Genomic DNA, 18,944 nt, shown 5'->3' with positions numbered 1-18,944 from the left:
TAACAGTGCCAGAACCCAAACACAAATTATTCAAAATTATTTTCAGACATAAACCAGTAGCAACTGGCTATATAATTCTTCACTCTGGTTCATGACAAATGAAAGCCCTAATTCTTTTAGGCAAATAGTGAATTATTGCAAACTGAAATAAGCTTTCAGTGAAGTGGTTCAGCTTCCAGGACATATGCACTTGTTAGATTAATTCTCACTACATTTTCATCTGGATGCCAACACAGAGGTCACTTCCAACATGCTGACCCTTGTCCCACAGGATTAGGACTTGCATTTCATACACATTCAGACATAGCTACACTGCTTGAAGTTTGCACAGCCTGGGCAATTACTTGAAACTGAACAGAAACCTGAGGGCAAGCCAGTCTAGAACTCCTGAGCCTCAACCATGATGGAATTCAACACAAAACTTCTGCATACCAGCATGGGTTTTTTATCTTCCAGGGCGTGAAAAGCCCCTTTATTTATTTATTTATTTATTTTGAGTTTTATTAAGTATGTAGCTACTACTGGCATTTCAAGAACACACCATCTAAAATTAGCAGAAGCTGCTAGCAGCATGCATTTTAAAAAGGCCAACGCTCCTAGCAGTAAGTCAGAATGTGTTTTCATTAAACCTCACCTAGAAACTAAGATCCAAGTTATCTGGAAGGTGCTTGAATTTAATAGGGATGAGCAGTTTTTACTGAACTGCTGAGGAGTGATACTGGTGTCTAACAAACGCTCATCAGTAGATTCACACTGACTGACAAAGTTACTCCTTCAGTGAGATCTCCCTGACACTGTCAAAGCAGCAGATGCGGTGTTTTACTCACACCTCCAAGAAATTTTTCCATCTCCAGGCAAAAAATACCAGTATAAGGTAAAAAAAACCTGGATGAACAACTTGAAATCTGTTTTTAAACCAGAGTGGTCTTCTTAAAAAAAATTATACAGCTTAGTTAATAGCTATCTGGAAGAAATTCAATAACATTATATCAACAGATTTGTCTCAGATGTCTCTCACTCCCCAAAGGACACAAATTTTGTAAGAGAAAACTTCCTCCAGTTTGCATACTCCAAATATTCAACAGTATCACATTAGAGATCAGATTGCCTCAGATTTGGCAACACTGTCCAAAATTTGCAACTCTTCCATTATTGCAACATTTTTCTGCAAATTTAGATTTTTAGAATTTGAGAGCATCGAAATGAGAACCACAGGTTTTAGGAAGGCTACAGCCAGAACAAGCAGATAGAAAGAAACTTCACAGAAATGCAGCCCAGTATTTGTTACACCATTTATCTCCACTGAGCACTTCTACAATTAAAAAGAAATTCTCAACATATGATATGAACCCTGAATATTTAGAAAATAAGGTAAATGAAACTTCCAGCACTCCTAGTTTTACTGCAAGTACAACAGCAAAGAAAACTCATTGATTTATCCTGAAATCCTGTGAACTGTGTATTTTGCTCACAAGCACTTAATGCTTCAAGTTCCTAACAGCTGGTATCACATCTTAAAAATAAAAGATGAAAATTGCATGGGTGATTGTTCAGCAATGCTGAGAATCTTTCACCAAAGCTTTGCAGCTTGTGATGCAAATTTAACTTGTACTAAAAACCTGAAAACATAAACCCTGTGTTTTTCACTGAAAAGATCACATTTCTGAAAAGCTGAAGATGTATGTTTTGAGCAGGGTTACTGCTCTAACTGGGCTGTATCTGCAGTCAGCCCTTATCAGACTACTCAAACACCTCAGGATCAGGTTAGCTAGGGAAAAGGAAGTATTAAGACAACATGAGAAGGCTGATCTATGCTGGCCTGTTAGCTTATTGTTTCATTCAATGAAATTTCCTGATAAATGTTTCCATGGAAAGTTTAGGTTGGCAGAATTCTCATCTCTATAGCACACTGGTTTTCCAGACTCACTGACAGAAGGGATCAGCTACAGAGCCCTCTGGTTTTGTAGTGCAGACGGACAGGGGAAGAGGGATTGAGTGAAGGAGACCCAGTCAAATGTATTTGGAAGTCAAGCACTCATGAGCTTGGGGATAAATAATCATTTTCCACGAAATGCAGGTTGCCCAATGCAAATCTTAATCGTGTGTTTTGGCCAACAATTGCTTCGAGTGCTGCAATTATCTCAACATTAAGGGATTACCACAGTCACCCCTTAATTACAAAATTACTTAGATTATACCATACAAAGTAGCCAACACCGAGCAGCATTAGCATAAGACAACAACTTGACTTCAGGAACATGCTGCTGATTTCACTTAAGCCTAGGACACAGCGCAGATTTTCCAAGCTACAGAAATCCTTTGTTCTCCCCTACAGTGGGTGTCGAGATTGTAACCAACTGTCTCTTTCACTCACAAGTCTCTAAGAGACAACCTGATCATCCTCCAAAAGAGAACAACTCTGGATAGTCAAGGTCAATCAAAAGTTAGAAGGAAGACTAGATTTCCTTTCCTTAATATGGTTTGGGTTGGAAGGACCTGTTGGCCCAGAGAAACAGGTCCAAGTTTGTTAGGGGCTGGAAGTTATTTTACAGCCTACTGAGCCGTTCAGCAGCAAGAGTTCTGTGCAGCATCCTACCCTGCTCCTGTTCCTTGAGGAAGTTTAGGTGTAAGACAGCAATTCACTCAACAGAGCCAAGAGCCCTCCAACACCTATCAGCTTTGCAACAGCAAAGTAAATATCACAGGCTCACCCACTCTTAAACTACGCTCTCAGAAGACCGTGAAGATCTACATCTGTTCTTAGCAAGTTTATATTCTGCTGCTCAACTTTACCACAAGTCTTTCACGTTTCTAGTATTATTTTCGGCTAAATCCAACCTGGGAATCAAGCAGCACATCACCTCATTTTGCATTCAAGTTGAATGGAGGCTGTAGTAATTCTGAGGCACAAAGGAGCAGAGTAATATAATCCTCAGGTTACAGACTTTGCTTACCTGACAAGCTTAAAGAGGCTTTACTCTGTGGGGGTTTAAAAATAACTAAAATAAAAGCTTAATTTTTTCCCCCCAAATCACTCTCAGCATCTTTATTTATTATTAATCAGGTCTCATCTGCTCAATACATCATTTCCATAAGATTAGCAATCAGCCACATGTTACGAGGAGGCAACAAATCCTGTGTCCTTTTCTCAACATGAAGCTTCCACCTCCTCAAGAGTAAACAAAGAGCAGAAGCTAAAATAGTTTGTTGTCTTTTATGCAAGTCAGCCCCTGGATGAAAAACACCATGTTACAGAAAACAGATTTGATTTTCAATCTCAGTTATTTCCACCTTATACCACAATTTGTCATTAGCAGGGGCCTTTATCTATTCCTTCTTATGAGTACTCCCTTGTCACCTCTCACATGAATGCAACATAAATACAAGTACCTCAATTTACTGTTCTTTTCAGGGAATTAATACATGAGGTTTATTTTAAACAGGTAAAAGTTAACTGCAAATTCATACATTTCCTGACAAGGGGATGGAAGATGCAAATTAAACAAGTGCCAAGCAGTTAAAAAAATTTGCTTTTACATCAGCTGCTTATTATTACATAGCACATATAAATGTCTAAATACAGAAATTACTCTGCAAGTTGGCAACCACAGAGACCAGAAGCAGATCCAGCAAATCCCTTCACAACATCCAAGCAGATGAAAGTCATAATCTAGAAGCCTTCAAAATTCTCTCAAGTTATGTCATTTTTGTTCCTATCTCAAAGCCTCCCAGAACAGCTGCTTGTCCTTGAGTATTACAAGTATTTGGCTTCTTTTTATTTCCAAAAGCCAACAGCCTGCAACCACTCAAGAAGTTTGGGAGAGTAAAAGCAATGTACACCAAAGCTGCCGCATTCCAGCCGTCACCTATGTTTCAATGGCCTGTTTGTCCTGCTTGGAGGCAAACACCAATCAAAAAATGCTTCTTGCAAGTAAGGAAACCACTCACTATCCCATACCTCAAGTGTATATAGCTATCTTGATCATTAAAATCCATTTTTACAGCTCCATAGGAATTACTTACAAGCTATTATGGCTAGAAAACAAAACCCATGCTGTCTCCCCAAGTGGTGATTTTCCATGTCACATCCCTCATCAGCATCAAAGCTTCTACTTGTCCACATTGCCAAGGAGATCAAACCTAATATTCTTCTCTCATACACAGCTCCCGAGTTTTCAAAGTCCATTTGTTTTCACTCAGGTTTTTTGGGTTGCAGACAGACACATCTGGACGGAAATTTTTAGCAACTGATTCAAGCTGCAGGACCAGAAGCAACCACAGGGGCTTTCAGTTCCCTCTGGTGGATGTGGAATTGCTCCTGCAGTAGTTTGGCCACAGCATCCAAAACACAACACACACTATGGATGCCAACAGATGAGCTACTGTCACTATTACAGAGGCAACATTTTCAAGATGCTTCCTATACCATCTCCTAAGACTCGGGTTTTATGTTCTGCTTTAAAAACTGGACTAAAATTAGACTTGCCTAATTTTTTGCTTTTTTATTTGAGTCTCTGTGGGATGGGTAATACAACAGTAATTTGGGAATACAAAAGCTGGAAGACAGTTCATAGTCAGTATTATCCTGTTGCCATCACCGCTGCTTTTCTAGAGCTTTATGAAAATTTCAACCAGGTGTCTTCAAGTTCAAGCCCACTGCACTCATACTTGATTTCAGTTTTTAACACTTCAACATGTAAGAAGTGCCTGTTTATGCCCACAGAACACAGTTTTCCTCTCTCCAGATGTGATCCTCACAGCAGACCCATCACACAGCCCAAGGACCCGAGGGTGATTAGCAGAAGCCAACCCAAACAGAGTCACAGGGCAGCAGAGTTTTTCCAGCACCCTGTAGTGTTCTCCACACACTATTCCCAGTGAAACCTGTATCTTAATCACTATCCAGGGAATATATTACCCTGAGGACAATAAATTTCCTGTCTCTGCTGACATACCTCGCTAGGAACAGCCTTTTTATTGATGTCATCAAGTTCACAGAGGTAAATGAGACAGATGCTGAGACAACAGACACAGTTCATATTCAGGAAGAACATAGATTTATACAACTGTGTTCGTCCCTGTTCGTAGAAGGTTGTTGTTCTGGATTTTTTTTTTAATTACAGCCTCAATGATCTTGTTTGAAAAAGATCTAATCCCATTTGTAATTAGATGTATTTATCCATATTTCATTTCCCTAATGTGGCATCACTCACCAGCTTTTATCAAACATCACCACTTACCCAGTAGGCAATATTTCCATCTGCTGAGTAGAGAAACAGTATGAGAACTATAGAAAACCAGCTGCAGAATGTCAGACAATGAGAAGTGTCTCCACGTTGCATGGTAACACAGGTTCCTCTGACAGCACCTTTCACTGGAATTCAGGAATACCAGACAACTTCTAAAACACTCCAGCAGTGTTGCTTTCTTCCAAGATGATGGTATTTGTATTCAAGCTTCTAGCAGGTAGCTGGTTCAGCCCGAGTACACCACCTTATTTACATACTAATTGAAAAAAATAATCATCTGAAACACCACCAGTAACTACCTGGGTCCCTACAAATTCTGACAAAATTAATTTTCCCCATTTATCAACAAGTTTTTAAAAAGCTATTGGCCTACTTAGCAAATCAAGGGATATAAATGTGAGCTTTCATTTTAATAACATGTCATTACCTAACAACAAGTAATCCCTAAAGGGACATATTTGCACTTTTTAGGTCACTGAGGTATTTTGCCTCTTGCTGTTGACAGGCTGTATTCAAATCACAGCCAAACACCTGTATTTAAATGCTTTTTGCTTCCAAATTGACTAATTTCTTTCAGCTGTCTATAATCTCATTTCAGTGCTTGCTGTGAGAGCAAGCCAGTCAGACTCAAATTAGAAAACCTGATATGATTAAAGTGTCTAAATCACCTTGAAATATTAAGTTTGAGATAGATTAATATTCATCTTGTCAAACACCCACTTTAATCCAATATGTTACAGAAGCAAAGCAATCCTCCCCATTAACACAGAGAGCAGTCTGTACAACACTTTTAATACTGAAGAATCAGGTCCCTCCCAAAACAGCTCTTGCCTTATTTAAGGAAAGGTAAAAGTCACCTCTTTAGACTACTGCATTCCATAATCTAACATTAGGATTTTCCCTATCAGCCTAGAAATACAAAAGCACTCTGGCTTATATTAAAATTCATTGGTTTGCACAGTAAAATACTCAAAACACATATCCCCTACCAGAATCACAGCCAAAATACCTTCATTATCCCACCACCGCATGAATATCCCTATTTTATTTTCCTTGTTTTCCCACTGCAGTTTCTACTGCACTGACATCACCACCAATTCAAACGGCACAGCATGTTTTCCATTACCTAAAACTGCACAGACAACTATCATACATATTCTACCTTCACCACATAGATAACAACGTAAAAAATTATTACCGTATAGAGGATGGTAATTTTCCACCTTAACGGGGGATGGGGGGTGGAAGCATGCTCTGGAATATTTTTTCAGCTGTTGTTTAAATCCCACAAAGAACAACAATGAAAGCCACTGAATTTCCCCTTTAACATTACAGTGACTAAATGGACCAGCACTTGAATTCAGCATTTAGAGCAAAACAGGGGCCCCCAATTGTTTGTTTGCCTGCAGACCAATTTTAAAACACATGTAATGCTCCATCTTAAAACCTTTTGTCAGATAATTTGGAGAGGATTAGCAAATGAGCGATTAGTACATGCAGTTCACATCAACTATCACACCAATTAGCATCATAAATCAAACCAGCAACCCTCTGACTGAATCCCATTATGCGGGAAGCAAGATGTTACAGTAAGGAAAATATTCCCGGAAAAGTAATGTCTATCTGGAAGTCACGGAGGGCTCCTGACCTCAGCCAGGATACTACTTCTAACAGGTACTAAGCAGCTCTCAAGGCGGGTATCTGCTGTAAATATTGATCACCTGGCACCCAGATACCAACACACATCCCTCCCTCCGCCTCACAGGTCACACAAGCTGGGTATTCAGCCCAGCTTTTGCCTCCAGCAAGTTATGCCCCACCCTACTTCAATTTCTTTTTCAAGATAAATCAATAGCCAGATCCATCCATAAACTCATGCATTGTTGTACATCCAAACGCTATTAAATGCCACAACCTCGTAGCGGCGAGGCATTTTTGAAGCTTAATTAATGCAGGCTAAAATTAGACTCTTATTTTGCATGAGAAAAATAATGAAATGGGACTAAATGGATGAGTTGCCTCAGGGTATAGGAATAGTTTTCCCCAGCTTGTTTCTACTCCTCCCTGCTTTCATTTACACGTCTCCAAGGGTGGAACTACAGATTGCCATTCAAGTAGCAGAACTGCCATAGAAAAGTGATAAACCACTACAGCAAGGTCCCACCTGCACTCACGCTGCAGCTATAGATTTCTGTTGTATTCAGAACATACCAGTAGAATTGTCAATTCTTACAGTTTCATCATCCATCATTTATGTCACCACCCTGTGCAGGGGCTCAGAAGCTGGCCCAGGGACCCACAGAGATCTTTCAACCCCAAGCCTCAACAGTAATCCAAAACTAATTTTATGAAGGAAAACTATTATTCGGCTTTATTCACAGTAGAAAGAAAATAATCCTATTAATTCTTTAGCATGTATTGAAAATACAAACAAAGCTTTACTACAAAAGCACTCTTAAACTCTGCTACATCATTGATTTTATGTTCATGACAGCAATGGAACATTATTTTCCTTCATTGTCATTATTTATTAGCTTTGATAGTTGACAATTGTACCCTTGGCAGTATAACCAATAACACCTTCTGGCCAGAAACAGAGATGGTGCACTTCATAACAAAGTGATTTTTATTATCAGAATCCTCACAATCAAATACCCACATCCGTTAAGACTTTCCAAGCTATCATTCTAGTTTTAGTGTTAAAAAGAAGTGTATATCAGAGATATACAGGCCATCTTTCTCTCTCTCCATACCTGCTTCACAACCTGCCTCCCACAGCAGCTACAGCAGCAGATATTAAGCTGTATGTCACTTCAGTGACAGTAAGCTCCTATCTCTGACTTTTTTTTATTTCTTATCAGGCCAAATTTGTCATGTCATGCCACCTTACCTAAATATAAACACCTACCACGGCAATCCATGAGCTGTACAATGGCCGTAACAGTTTACTATGACCTAATATTAGTTAATATCTTTCTACATCAGGAAGAACTCAGTCACTGAAGTCTAACTCCTACCATGACATAAAGTTTACAAAAGAAAAGACATCATTATTCAAACCTAAGAATCTGACAGCAGCTCAATTACTCCTTCTTACTATTCCAGCATTACTAAATGAATGAAATAAGTTTCCAAGAGATCCTTTGCATTCTGCAGTCAGCTCAACTTTTTGAAAGCAGCACAGCTAATTTGCTAGGCCAAGTCTACGACAAGAAGTGCCTTCAGTTCCTGCTGCTATAAGTTGGCTTTATGGTTTTCTTGGCTGCATTAGTGTGCTATAGCTGCCACAGGAAGGCTGAAGGATAACCTGATTCTTGCCTTTGAGACATGAAAATTACTAGCAAGCTCCAAGCCACCTCAAGGAATTTCACTGAATGAGTAATTCTGGCCGTAGCAGTGTAAAACGCAGGCGGAAAAAGGACCATTCCATCAATTTGCACCTGCTAACCAAGCTCAAAGCAGCAGATTTAAACTGCAAAGCCACAATTGTTTTTATGCTTTGAGAACACTCCTAGATCCTTTCTATAATGCATTTACATAACTCTAAAACTACCCTCCCTAAGTTTCTGGGCAAGCCTTCTTAAGATTGTTTCCTAGACCTGGACATGCATTTCAACTTCATGTTTAACAATCCATTCACAGGCTTGGACATTTCAATCTCCTTCCCCGCTTCCCTAGTTACAGAGGGTTTTCCTGAGTTTGGCTGGTGTATCTTTGAGGAAATTTACTGCTCGACAAAAAACCAGCAGCTATCAAAACACTGTCTGATCTTGCACAGCAAGGTCACCCTCCTAAACCACTAAATCTCCTGAGCTGGAAGGATCCTGGTCCACAAGGATCATCAAGTCCAACCCCTGGCCCTGCATAGACACCCCCCCAGTCCCACCCTGCGCATCCCTGAGAGCGTTGTCCAAACTCTTCTTGGGCTGTGGCACCCTTGGGACTGTGCCCATTCCCTGGGGAGCCTGGGCAGTGCCCCAGCACCCTCTGGGGGAAGAACCTTTTCCTAATATCCAACCTAAACATCCCTGACACAGCTTCATGCTGTTAGAGATGCTATAACAAAGGGTTCCACAGATACTGGGGGGAAATTTAGAAAAAAAAAATAAAAATAGAAGAAGTAACATGTCTTTAACACATACACTAAAACTTTCAAGTCCAGGATTATTCTAACCAGGCACAAAATTCCTCATTTGTGCACACACTGGCCTTCTCCAAATTCACATGCCAGGCATCTGAGTTGTGATGCCCAAGTGATGCAAAAAGCTCCTGGCACACAAGGCGTTAACTCAGACACACCAGCGTTTGCCAGGTTAAATGGGATCCATTTAACTGATTGCTGTCTGGGCATCCCAGTGCCATGCTTTTAGCATATTTCCTCTGGAGAGCACAGTTGCTGTGATACCTAAAAGACAGGCTTCCTGGCTGCTCTCCTGAGCATGAGAAGCTCAAACAAAGATAATGGATCTCTTACATTCAAACCTACTGTATCTGTATAACCGAGTACTGATGCTACAAAATCCTGCAACAGCGACTGACTTGCTGCGTCAGTCCTCCTTCTGGTTATGGTACTGAAAAAGGCAGTTGCAAATTATAGAGACAGTGGTAGAATTAATAGAAAATTTACTAAAAGGAACAACAACGGCAGTTTTAGTTTAAAAGAAAATGTAAGCACTACCAAGTTCAAGTCAAGGTTTTGAGTTAAGTCGCGTTGAGCGCTGATTTGGTCTAGGCTATAAACAGTTCCTCAATCCCTTTAAAAATAATGAAAAAAAATTGAAAAATTTAAGCTTCTCACAGACAAACACAAATACAAAGCAGTAAAGCTAAAGCTATAGATTCAATTCCTGTGTTCCTCAGAGTGCCTTTGCTTGCCTGTATCTTTCTTCACTATAAAAGGGAAAATTACCAAACAAAGTAACTGTCTCATCATTAGGTTTACATTCATTACCCAGCTATGTAAACTAGTAAAGCTACAAAGGAGACACTGAAATTACATCTTTCACACAGATCAACCCTGTGGTTTTAGTACTGGCTTCCTGAAGTGGTTAACTGAAGCTTATTTAAGTAGTAAGAAAGAAAAGTGAAAGAACAAGTCATTCTCTGGGTTAGAAATGTACCACTATCTTAACACCCTTTCATCTGTACCACTATGCAGGCTCCAAATACATTAGTCAGAATCCTGAAATTGCATTAATGAGGCTGAATGTGCACATACTAATCAGTAACACATCTGCTTTCATCCACTTAAAAAAAAATATATTAAAGACTTCCAGAGGGCTTTGGAATTGCCAGCTGCCCACAATGGACTCACCACCACCAAGGAAACCTGACAACCTCTCTGTTTCCACCTTGGAATCAAAATTTAAAACAAACTTTCTAAGAAATTGTAGATTCCTGGTAGCCAAAACACATCTGAGATGTTACCTTATTTCTAACACGGGTAACAAGATTTATGCTGCATTTATAAACCTTAGCACAATTACAACAGAAGAACAAATTAACTGCAAGCAACTTCAGATCAAAAACTGCTAAGTAGTTGAAAAGTCTTTCCTTACAGGGAAATCCTATGTTAAAATCACCCTCCTTTTCAGTCTCCATTGGTACAAAAATCAAAAAAGTCTTTACCTCAAAAATCAGCAGCATCTCAACTTGTCCACATCTGGCACTGTCCTTGCTCTATTTCATGGTGTGAGGACAGGTAAGCACACAAAAGAGAAGCTGAGCCACAGCTCTCTCTCAGTACAGGTGACACAAAGTACAAACTGCTTGAAGGCAGTCAAGGACAAAAACTAATAAAACAGAAGACAAATCCCTTTCTCCCACAGACATTAGGATTATCAAAACTATTGAATACAATACTTGGTTTCTCAGAACAGAAAACTTTATCCGCTGTAGATTACTAAGCAATCATTTTGGATTTGTTCCACAACTGCTGTATGAAGGTCACACAGAAAACCCTTCACATAAAAACTAACAATTGCAGAAAGGGATGTTTGAAATGCACTGTCAGCAAAAGGTCACACAGCTGAGATACAACTGAGTTCTGAGATTTTTTTTTTTGGAGCTTCCATTTCCTTTTCTTCAAAGATTTGCCAAATATACCAACACTACCATTCACCTTGCTTATTGGTAAGGACAAAACCAATCCCAGTGGTGACGCAGTAGAGAACAGAGTATTCCTGAAGTCTGGGGAGAAGCTGTTCAAATGCCTGGCATTACTCCAAGCCTCCTTCATTAGCCAAAAACAGTGCTGGATTTTTTAATTTCACTTACAAACATACTGTAGCCTGACAGTTATAAGCCTATTCCTTAAATATTAGCAATTAATGACATACCTCATATTTCCACCTCAGTTTTCACAGCGTGATCAAAGATACAAACCTATTCCTTCAAGTGGCAAAGTTAAGACTAAGACCACGGCTACTTCAAGTGCTGGAAAATAAGCACTTCTCCTAGTGGGAAAGTAAGTCTTGTGAAGACACTTAGCTTGAGCACTGATGTCACCTTTCGGAAACCACAATTGCCATTTTGTTACTGCTCAGTACAATGCAAAAAGCAAACAACAACCCAGCTTCCAAAGTGTTTCCTTTTCCCAAGTGCCTGAGCTGAGCAAAAGCAAATCCAATGTCCTATCTGTGGCACTGCCCCCTCTTAGGGAGTAAGACTCATTTGCCAATTTAAATAGAAATAAAAACAGTGGTATGTATACACAGCAGCATGAACTCTTGTATCAGCATTATTGCCTGCTGCTTTCAACTAATCCCCCAAAGCAAACGGTAGGGGAAGGCCGGCACGCTCCCTGAAAACCCTAAAGCCTCACAACACGTTTGTTCCATCAACATCAGCTGATCCACAGCAGGTCTCCTTTTGTGCCCCGGGCAAAGAAGTTATCCTCACAAGTCAACGGTTTAAGGCTTTCCTCTTGATCTGTAACTCTTCTGCGCTTGCTCAAAAGCCTCTGATACTTAATCATGCAGCTTTTGCAGAGAACAGCAATGAAGCATATAATTTAAAGCCAGAATAAGACATTCCAGGAACTTCAGGCACAACTATCAAACCTAGTTTTCAGTTTACCGTGCAAACACAGTTAATACCAAGCATTTGAATCTTCCTGTTTACCCATATACTGGAGTCTGCCATCTTCCACATTAAAAAGAAATATGTTTCCATTTGCACATGAGCCACACCAACAGCAGAACACGCACTGCATTTCACCAATCTGTTCACGTTGGAGGTCTACAAACAGCAAGCCTGGATCACAGAATGATTTGGGTTGGAAGGGACCTTAAAGCTCATCTAGTCCCACCTTCTGCCATGGGCAGGGACACCTCCCACTGTCCCAGGTTGCTCCAAGCCCCCTCCAACCTGGCCTGGGACACTGCCAGGGATCCAGGGGCAGCCCCAGCTGCTCTGGGCACCCTGTGCCAGGGCCTCAGCACCCTCAGTGCAAAGCACCCTCTGAATGTTACCTTTGAGCCAGGTTAACAGCTCAGGGCACAAAGTTGCATGTGCACAATCAGCAGAAAAGGGCTTTAAGAGACGTGTCCCAAACACGTTGCCCTGCCTGCTACAGGAAACGATCCTCACCCAAGCCAACGCTTACTGTGTATCTGCAAGCTCAGAGCCTACCTGGATACACTTACTCACCAGGTATGTGCTCAGATTCCCTACGCCTGAATCACCCCAATTTAATCCCACAGCAAACCAACAAAAATAGCACATTCCCATGCTCTATTGTGCTCACCCAGAAATCTGAAACAAGATGGCTGTTTGGAGAATCAGTTTGATCATGTCAAATTACATAGTTTGAGCCACAGTTGCAACAGGCATAACCATAACAAAAGCTTCAAGAGACCAATTGCTATCATGGTTTCAAGATGCAACTGTCTCATGTGATCCCTGGGGAGGGTTTCACTTTTGGTCAGTGATGCCCAAATATCTGAACTATGCCATCATTCTTTTGATGTATTGAAATAACATGACAAGTACCCAAAGTCAAGAGAATCCCAGAATGGTCTGGGTCAGAAGGGACCTTAAAGCCCACCCCATTCCAGCCCCTGCCAGAGGCAGGGACAACTTCCACTAGACCAGGTTGCTCCAAGCCCTGTCTAAGATGGCCTTGAACAGCTGTAGTCTTGTATTTCCCTAGAGAAAACAATACTTCTGCAGCACATGCATTTTTCAAGTAATTTGTTTCAGACTTCAGTAGCAACAGAAGTGTTAAGATAGTATTGCTGCCTCAACTGCAGAAGTGAGTAAAACTACTGTAACATTGTTCTCCACATACTCAATACCAGCATTCAAGGGGTTGCAAAGTTGGAGAGCTAGGGCACAGGAACTTCAAGAGTTCTAGCTCCACCCTAAATTACTTTATTCACAAGGAACAGTACTTTCAAAAGTGACCAGAAGAAAAAAAATAAAGCAAGGTTTGTACCTTCTCCCATTTTCTCCCACCCACACACTTCCCAGCGCATCTTTGCACCACTCTGAGCAAGTTATTTCCAAATATACAATCTCATATTTTCCCTAAGACTTATTTATTGATAATCACTTAATCATCATAATTTCAGAATTCAAACTAGCATCTACAACATGCCTTTTTAAAATTTATTTTTAACAGGGAAACTAGAAAAAAATCACAAAGTGCTCTGGAACACAGCAATTCATAACTACGTAATGTCTGGTATGGCATTCTTACCAATTAAAACAACAATTTCCCCTTAAATGAATAAGCAAAAAATAGTTCAGATGCTCAACACCTGCTGCATCAGCATGTTAGTACTAAGTATATTAGTGAGTTTTTTTACAGACTACTAATAATGTCTACACCATCTTGGCCAAAGTGTTTTAAAGTCTTTCCATGAAGGATTAAAAATTAAGTTTTTCACCATCTTTCCTTGGTTTTCCATCATGCTCAAGTTTATAACCATATAGTGCTAGTCTCAGTCTGGAACTGACACATTCAGCTATTACCTACCCTTGCAGATCATCACACCGTGAAACCTCAAGATATTTTCAGCAACTTAAAGACCACTGAAGGCAATTGACAGTTTCCTCTCCCCACTTATAAGCACACAACACACCTGATACAAGAAATGTTTAATGTTGATCGAGCAGTGATGCTGTGAACTACAGAAGACGGGAAGACAGATTTTACTACAGTAAAGTCTGTGTAATAGACTAATAATATTAATTACACTGTTATTAAGCTAATATAACAGTCTAAGTAACAGCATCTAAAACTGACTGGCTACTTAGCATGAATTTCCTACAAAAGATACAGAACACAAGTGTATGCTTTTAAACTATTGACTTTGCAACTCTGAGACATGCAAGAACCTGGAAGTAGCCCACTTCTTTTTTAGCACCTTTATCCACTTAGGAGAAACGAATGAAGTACTATCACCCAGAACTGTTTTATCCAGTATCACATGTAACTCAGAATAATACAAGGCAAGAAATCTCTGTGCAAGAAGTATGGACAAGTGAATTTAGGACCCAGTTTAGCAGTTGCTCTCTTCATATTAGACAGAACTCTTGTACTTGAATGCAAACAACTGCTGTTGAAAGGGGAGTTTTCATTTCAGATTATTTCAACAGTCTTTGGTCCAGCAAGTGTGTCTAGACACTCCTATAGTAGAACTCCAAATGCAAAAAGAAAGAGGGTGCTGGAAAGACAGTGCCACTCAATGTAGAAAAGAAAATTCTGGGAATCAGTAACAGCATCTCTACTTCACTGGAAGTCCCAAATTGCTTAAGATTCCAAGCATGTTCTTCTCCAGAGCTGTCAAGCCTCTCTTGAGCAGGAGAGTATTAAACGAGCTGTTCAAGGAGCACACCTTGGTTGGAGTTTCAGTTTAAAGTAGCCTGAACTAACAAGTCTATACTCTTCTCTTTATGGGGTACAGTTCTCCTTGCACTAGAAGAACTCCTTCAGCAGAAAGTTACTTCACATCTTCTCACAGCAGCCACACGCCAACCACACCATGATTCCTGTCAGTGAACCTCAAGGTTCACATTCTTTAAACCTGAGGTTTAAAGATTTTGCGATTTGGGGAGTATCAGTACAACACTAAACTATTTGCAGCAAAATTGGAAGGCAACCGCCACAACCCAAATGTCTGTTTTTCCTAAATGCAACACATGGCATTACCACACAGATTTAAAAGCTGCTATCAGTGAGAAAGAGTTAGCTAAAGGAGATTTACCAAAAATACAGCCTGATGGAGTTGTAATCTAAGGGAGTGAGGAGTTGTTGTTTTACCTCTAGCTCTTTCACTATTCAATTTTTAAATATTTAAGAGCTGGCTGAAGAGCCCTCAGAAGACATAAAATACACTCCTTTTCTAGATAAATTGTTCCCGTCAATCAGAGCTACTGCTCTCATGTCCAATAGAAGTTAGACAGCAAATTATCTGTGAAGGTTTTACTCATCCTCTCAGCTCTTGAAACATGATTTTTAGGCTGCTATTTTGGTTTTCAAGTCTTTGTGATTGACAAATGAGCTGAGCCACAGTTAAGTAACAGAAATCATTAATACAGGAAAAGACTAACACAAGTCACATGCTAAGGAGGTAACTACATACAGTGCTTCACATCCTCCTCCCACTTGCTTGGCACATCACTATAGCCCAAGCATCTTATTCAAGAAGCATATTTATACCACGTAAACATGTATTAATTACCACTTGAAAAAATGTTCTGCTGAAGGCATCATCTATCCTGCAGAAATCCAAACACCAGCAGCACGGAGAAAGGTACCAAGCTTGTGCCGTAGTCTTCCCACCAGATATATTAATAAATTTTTAACTCCTCAGAAGGGGCAAGAAAATGCTAAGGACTCTCAGGAGGGGACAGCCCCACACCATCATTTCAGTAGTGACTAGTAAAACAGAGAACATGCACAAATCTCTACCACACACTTGGTTAGATGTAGATACTTAGTTAGGGATTGCTCTGTAATAAGTGACAGGCACTGCCAGCCTCCCTGACTCGCCACACTAACCCCAAAATGTTAACAGCAAGAACCATGATCTATGCTGTCTGTCTATTCAAGCTTCACTGCTCAAGAGGCACACAAATAAATCTTTCAGGCAACAATCTCAATAGCAGTTTTTCCATTGGGACTTTTTGACTACATATCATTTGAAGACCAGCTAGGCCACCAACACAAGATGGTTTTAGGCAGCTCTATTTCAGCTGCTGTACATCACACTCTACTACCCTAAATCCCTTCCAAAACAGCAACAGGATACTCCAGCTGGAAAAGCACACAACGTGAAGCTTAGCAAGTTATCATGCAAAATAAGTAATAAATTTCTCCACCAAATAACATATTCTAAGCCAATACTGTTTGCTCTTTTTAACTCCACCAACAGTTAAGAAAAAATATCTGCAGACTTCCCTACGCTGATGATTTCTTTCCTTATTTTGTGCATCCTAAGCAGTTCAAGACTCTGAAGTGCTCCTGCGGGGATAGATACACATAAATCTAAGCTTAGAGGGCTGTTATCTCCATCTTGCCTCCCGACCTGTTTTTACACTACTGCACAGACCGATACCGCTCCATAACCCAGCTGCACGTCTTGTTTACCCACTTCACATCGCTAAACCACAACCCACATCGTCTCCATCACATACTGCAGGGAGCATCGAAGAAAATTTCATTTTCCCGAACCCTTCTGCAGGCAAAAACGAGCATCATCCTCCCCACCGTACCCCAGTCCGAAGGAGCCCGCTGCTCTCCCGCACAGCAGCAGCAGCGGACGAGTAGCAAAACCACTTCTAAACCCCACAAATCCCAACAGAGGAAACGATGGGGACCAAGCCGAAACACTCCCCGCTCCCTGAAAACGCCTGCCACGAGGGGTGGAGGAAGGGCAAGCAGCCCGGAGCGAGGAGACGGCTGCGCCCGAGGACCCGCGGGCCATGGGCTGGCGGGCACAAGGGGTGCAGTGCAAGGGGCTGGGGGAGACGGAGGGAAGGGGCCGGGGGGGAGCAGGACCGTGGGCTGGGGGAGATGAGGGCGAGTAGGGCCATGAAGAGGGGGGGGGGGCGGCGGGGACAGGGCTACTGACGGGGTGGCGGTGGGGAAAGCAGGGGACCAGGGAGGGAGGGGTAGGAAACAGAGTCATGGGCTGGGGGAGGTTTGGGAGGGGGGAAAATAAACAGAGCTATGGGCTGGGGGAGGTTGGGGGGGCATAAACAGAGCCATGGGCTAGGGGAGGTTGAGGTGGGGGGAGAAAAACAGAGCCATGGGCTGGGGGAGGTTGAGGTGGGGGGAGAAAAACAGAGCCATGGGCTGGGGGAGGTTTGGGAGGGGGGAAAATAAACAGAGCCATGGGCTGGGGGAGGCTTGAGACGGGGAACAGGGCTGGCGGACATAGGTGCGGGGGAGCACAGCCGTGGGCTGGAGGAGGTTTGGGGGTCGCAAGGCAATGGGGTGGGGAGGCTTTGGAGGGGGCCACAGGCTGGAGGAGGTTTTGAGGGGCGCAGGGCCATGGGCTGGAGGAGGTTTTGGGGCACCCCCCCGCCGCTCGCTCCCTCTCCCCGCCGTGCCGGGGCCGCCGTCTCACCTTCGATGGCGATGACATGCTCGCGGATCTGGTTCTGCAGCACGGGCTCTTCCACCCGCTCCAGCAGCTCGTAGATGGAGTAGATGTTGGGGTGCACCGACTCGAAGCGCTGGATCTCGGCCCGGATGGCTGCCGAGTTCGCCAGCTGCTGCTGGTAGTTCATGGCGCAGCCGCTCCGCTCCGACCCCTTCACGCTGAGACCCCCGGGCGGCGGCGGGGGCGAGCCCGGGCCGCCGCCGCCGCCTCACTCACCGGACACCCCCCCGCCCCGTGCCGGGCCGGCAACAGCGCCTTGGCCTCGCAGCGCGCTGTCACTTCACAACGGCGGCGGCGGGGCGGGGCAGGGCCGCCCCCGGCCCCATGGAGGGCGGGAGGAAGGACCCGCTCCTGGTCGCGGTCCCGCTCCCGGTCCCGCCGCCTCCTCAGCCGCTCACGGCTCCCGGTCCCGCTCCTGCCGTCCCGTCCCGTCCCGTCCCCCCCCCTCAGCGCGCGCACGCCCCCCAGCCAATGGCCGGGCCCCCCCGCACGCGCGCGCCCCCGCGGCAGCCAATGGTCGGGCCCCGCCGCGGCCTCGCGCCCTCCCGCGCGCTCGCCCCGCGTCCTTCTCCGCTCGCCCCGCTTCACGCTGGCGCAGGCCACGCCCCCCGGGTGAGGTCACCGCGCAGGCCCCGCGCTGCCCCCCGGGCACGCTGGGAAATGTAGTCCTGGAGGGAGGCGCTGAGGGAGAGTCGGGGTCGGGCCGCTCCGCGTCCCCTCAGGGACACCGGAGCCGCCCCGGAGCCGCCCCTCTCCCCTGCCCTGCGCCGGGGACGCGGGGCCCGCCCCCACGAGCACCCTAAAGCGCTCCCCCCGCAGGGAAGGATGGAGCCCCTCACCGTAAATCCGGTCCTCGCAGCCGCTGGAGCCCTGAAAGTGATGAAAGTAGGAGGTCTGTGCCCAAAGTGCGCCGTTCACGCGTGGAATGGCAGCCCCATCCCTGGAAGTGTCGCTTGGAGCGCCCTGGTCCAGTGGAAGGTGTCCCTGCCCATGGCAGAGGGTGGAATTGGCTGATCCTTAAGGTTCCTTCCAACTCAAACCATCCTATAATTCTCTGACTTGTCAGAAACATTTATTTCAG

The 18,944-nt window shown here is 43.3% G+C and overlaps 1 protein-coding gene across 5 annotated transcripts in view; it reads right to left on the bottom strand.

Annotated features, from left to right (window-relative positions):
* Positions 1-18,270, bottom strand: part of AGAP1 (ArfGAP with GTPase domain, ankyrin repeat and PH domain 1) — a 306,992-nt gene extending 288,722 nt beyond the window's left edge. For all 5 annotated transcript variants that reach the window (XM_082285201.1, XM_082285204.1, XM_082285202.1 and 2 more), the window contains exon 1: positions 17,828-18,270. In XM_082285201.1, coding sequence (XP_082141327.1) covers positions 17,828-17,990 — 163 coding nt within the window. In that variant the 5' untranslated portion in view covers positions 17,991-18,270. The remainder of the gene's footprint in view (positions 1-17,827) is intronic.
* Positions 18,271-18,944: the final 674 nt, after the last annotated feature.

The sequence above is a fragment of the Coloeus monedula genome (assembly GCF_965178545.1).
Source record: "Coloeus monedula genome assembly, chromosome: 7".
Lineage (NCBI taxonomy): Eukaryota > Metazoa > Chordata > Aves > Passeriformes > Corvidae > Coloeus > Coloeus monedula.
Note: the sequence above shows the minus strand (reverse complement) of the source record. Positions and strands in the feature narration are given on the sequence as shown.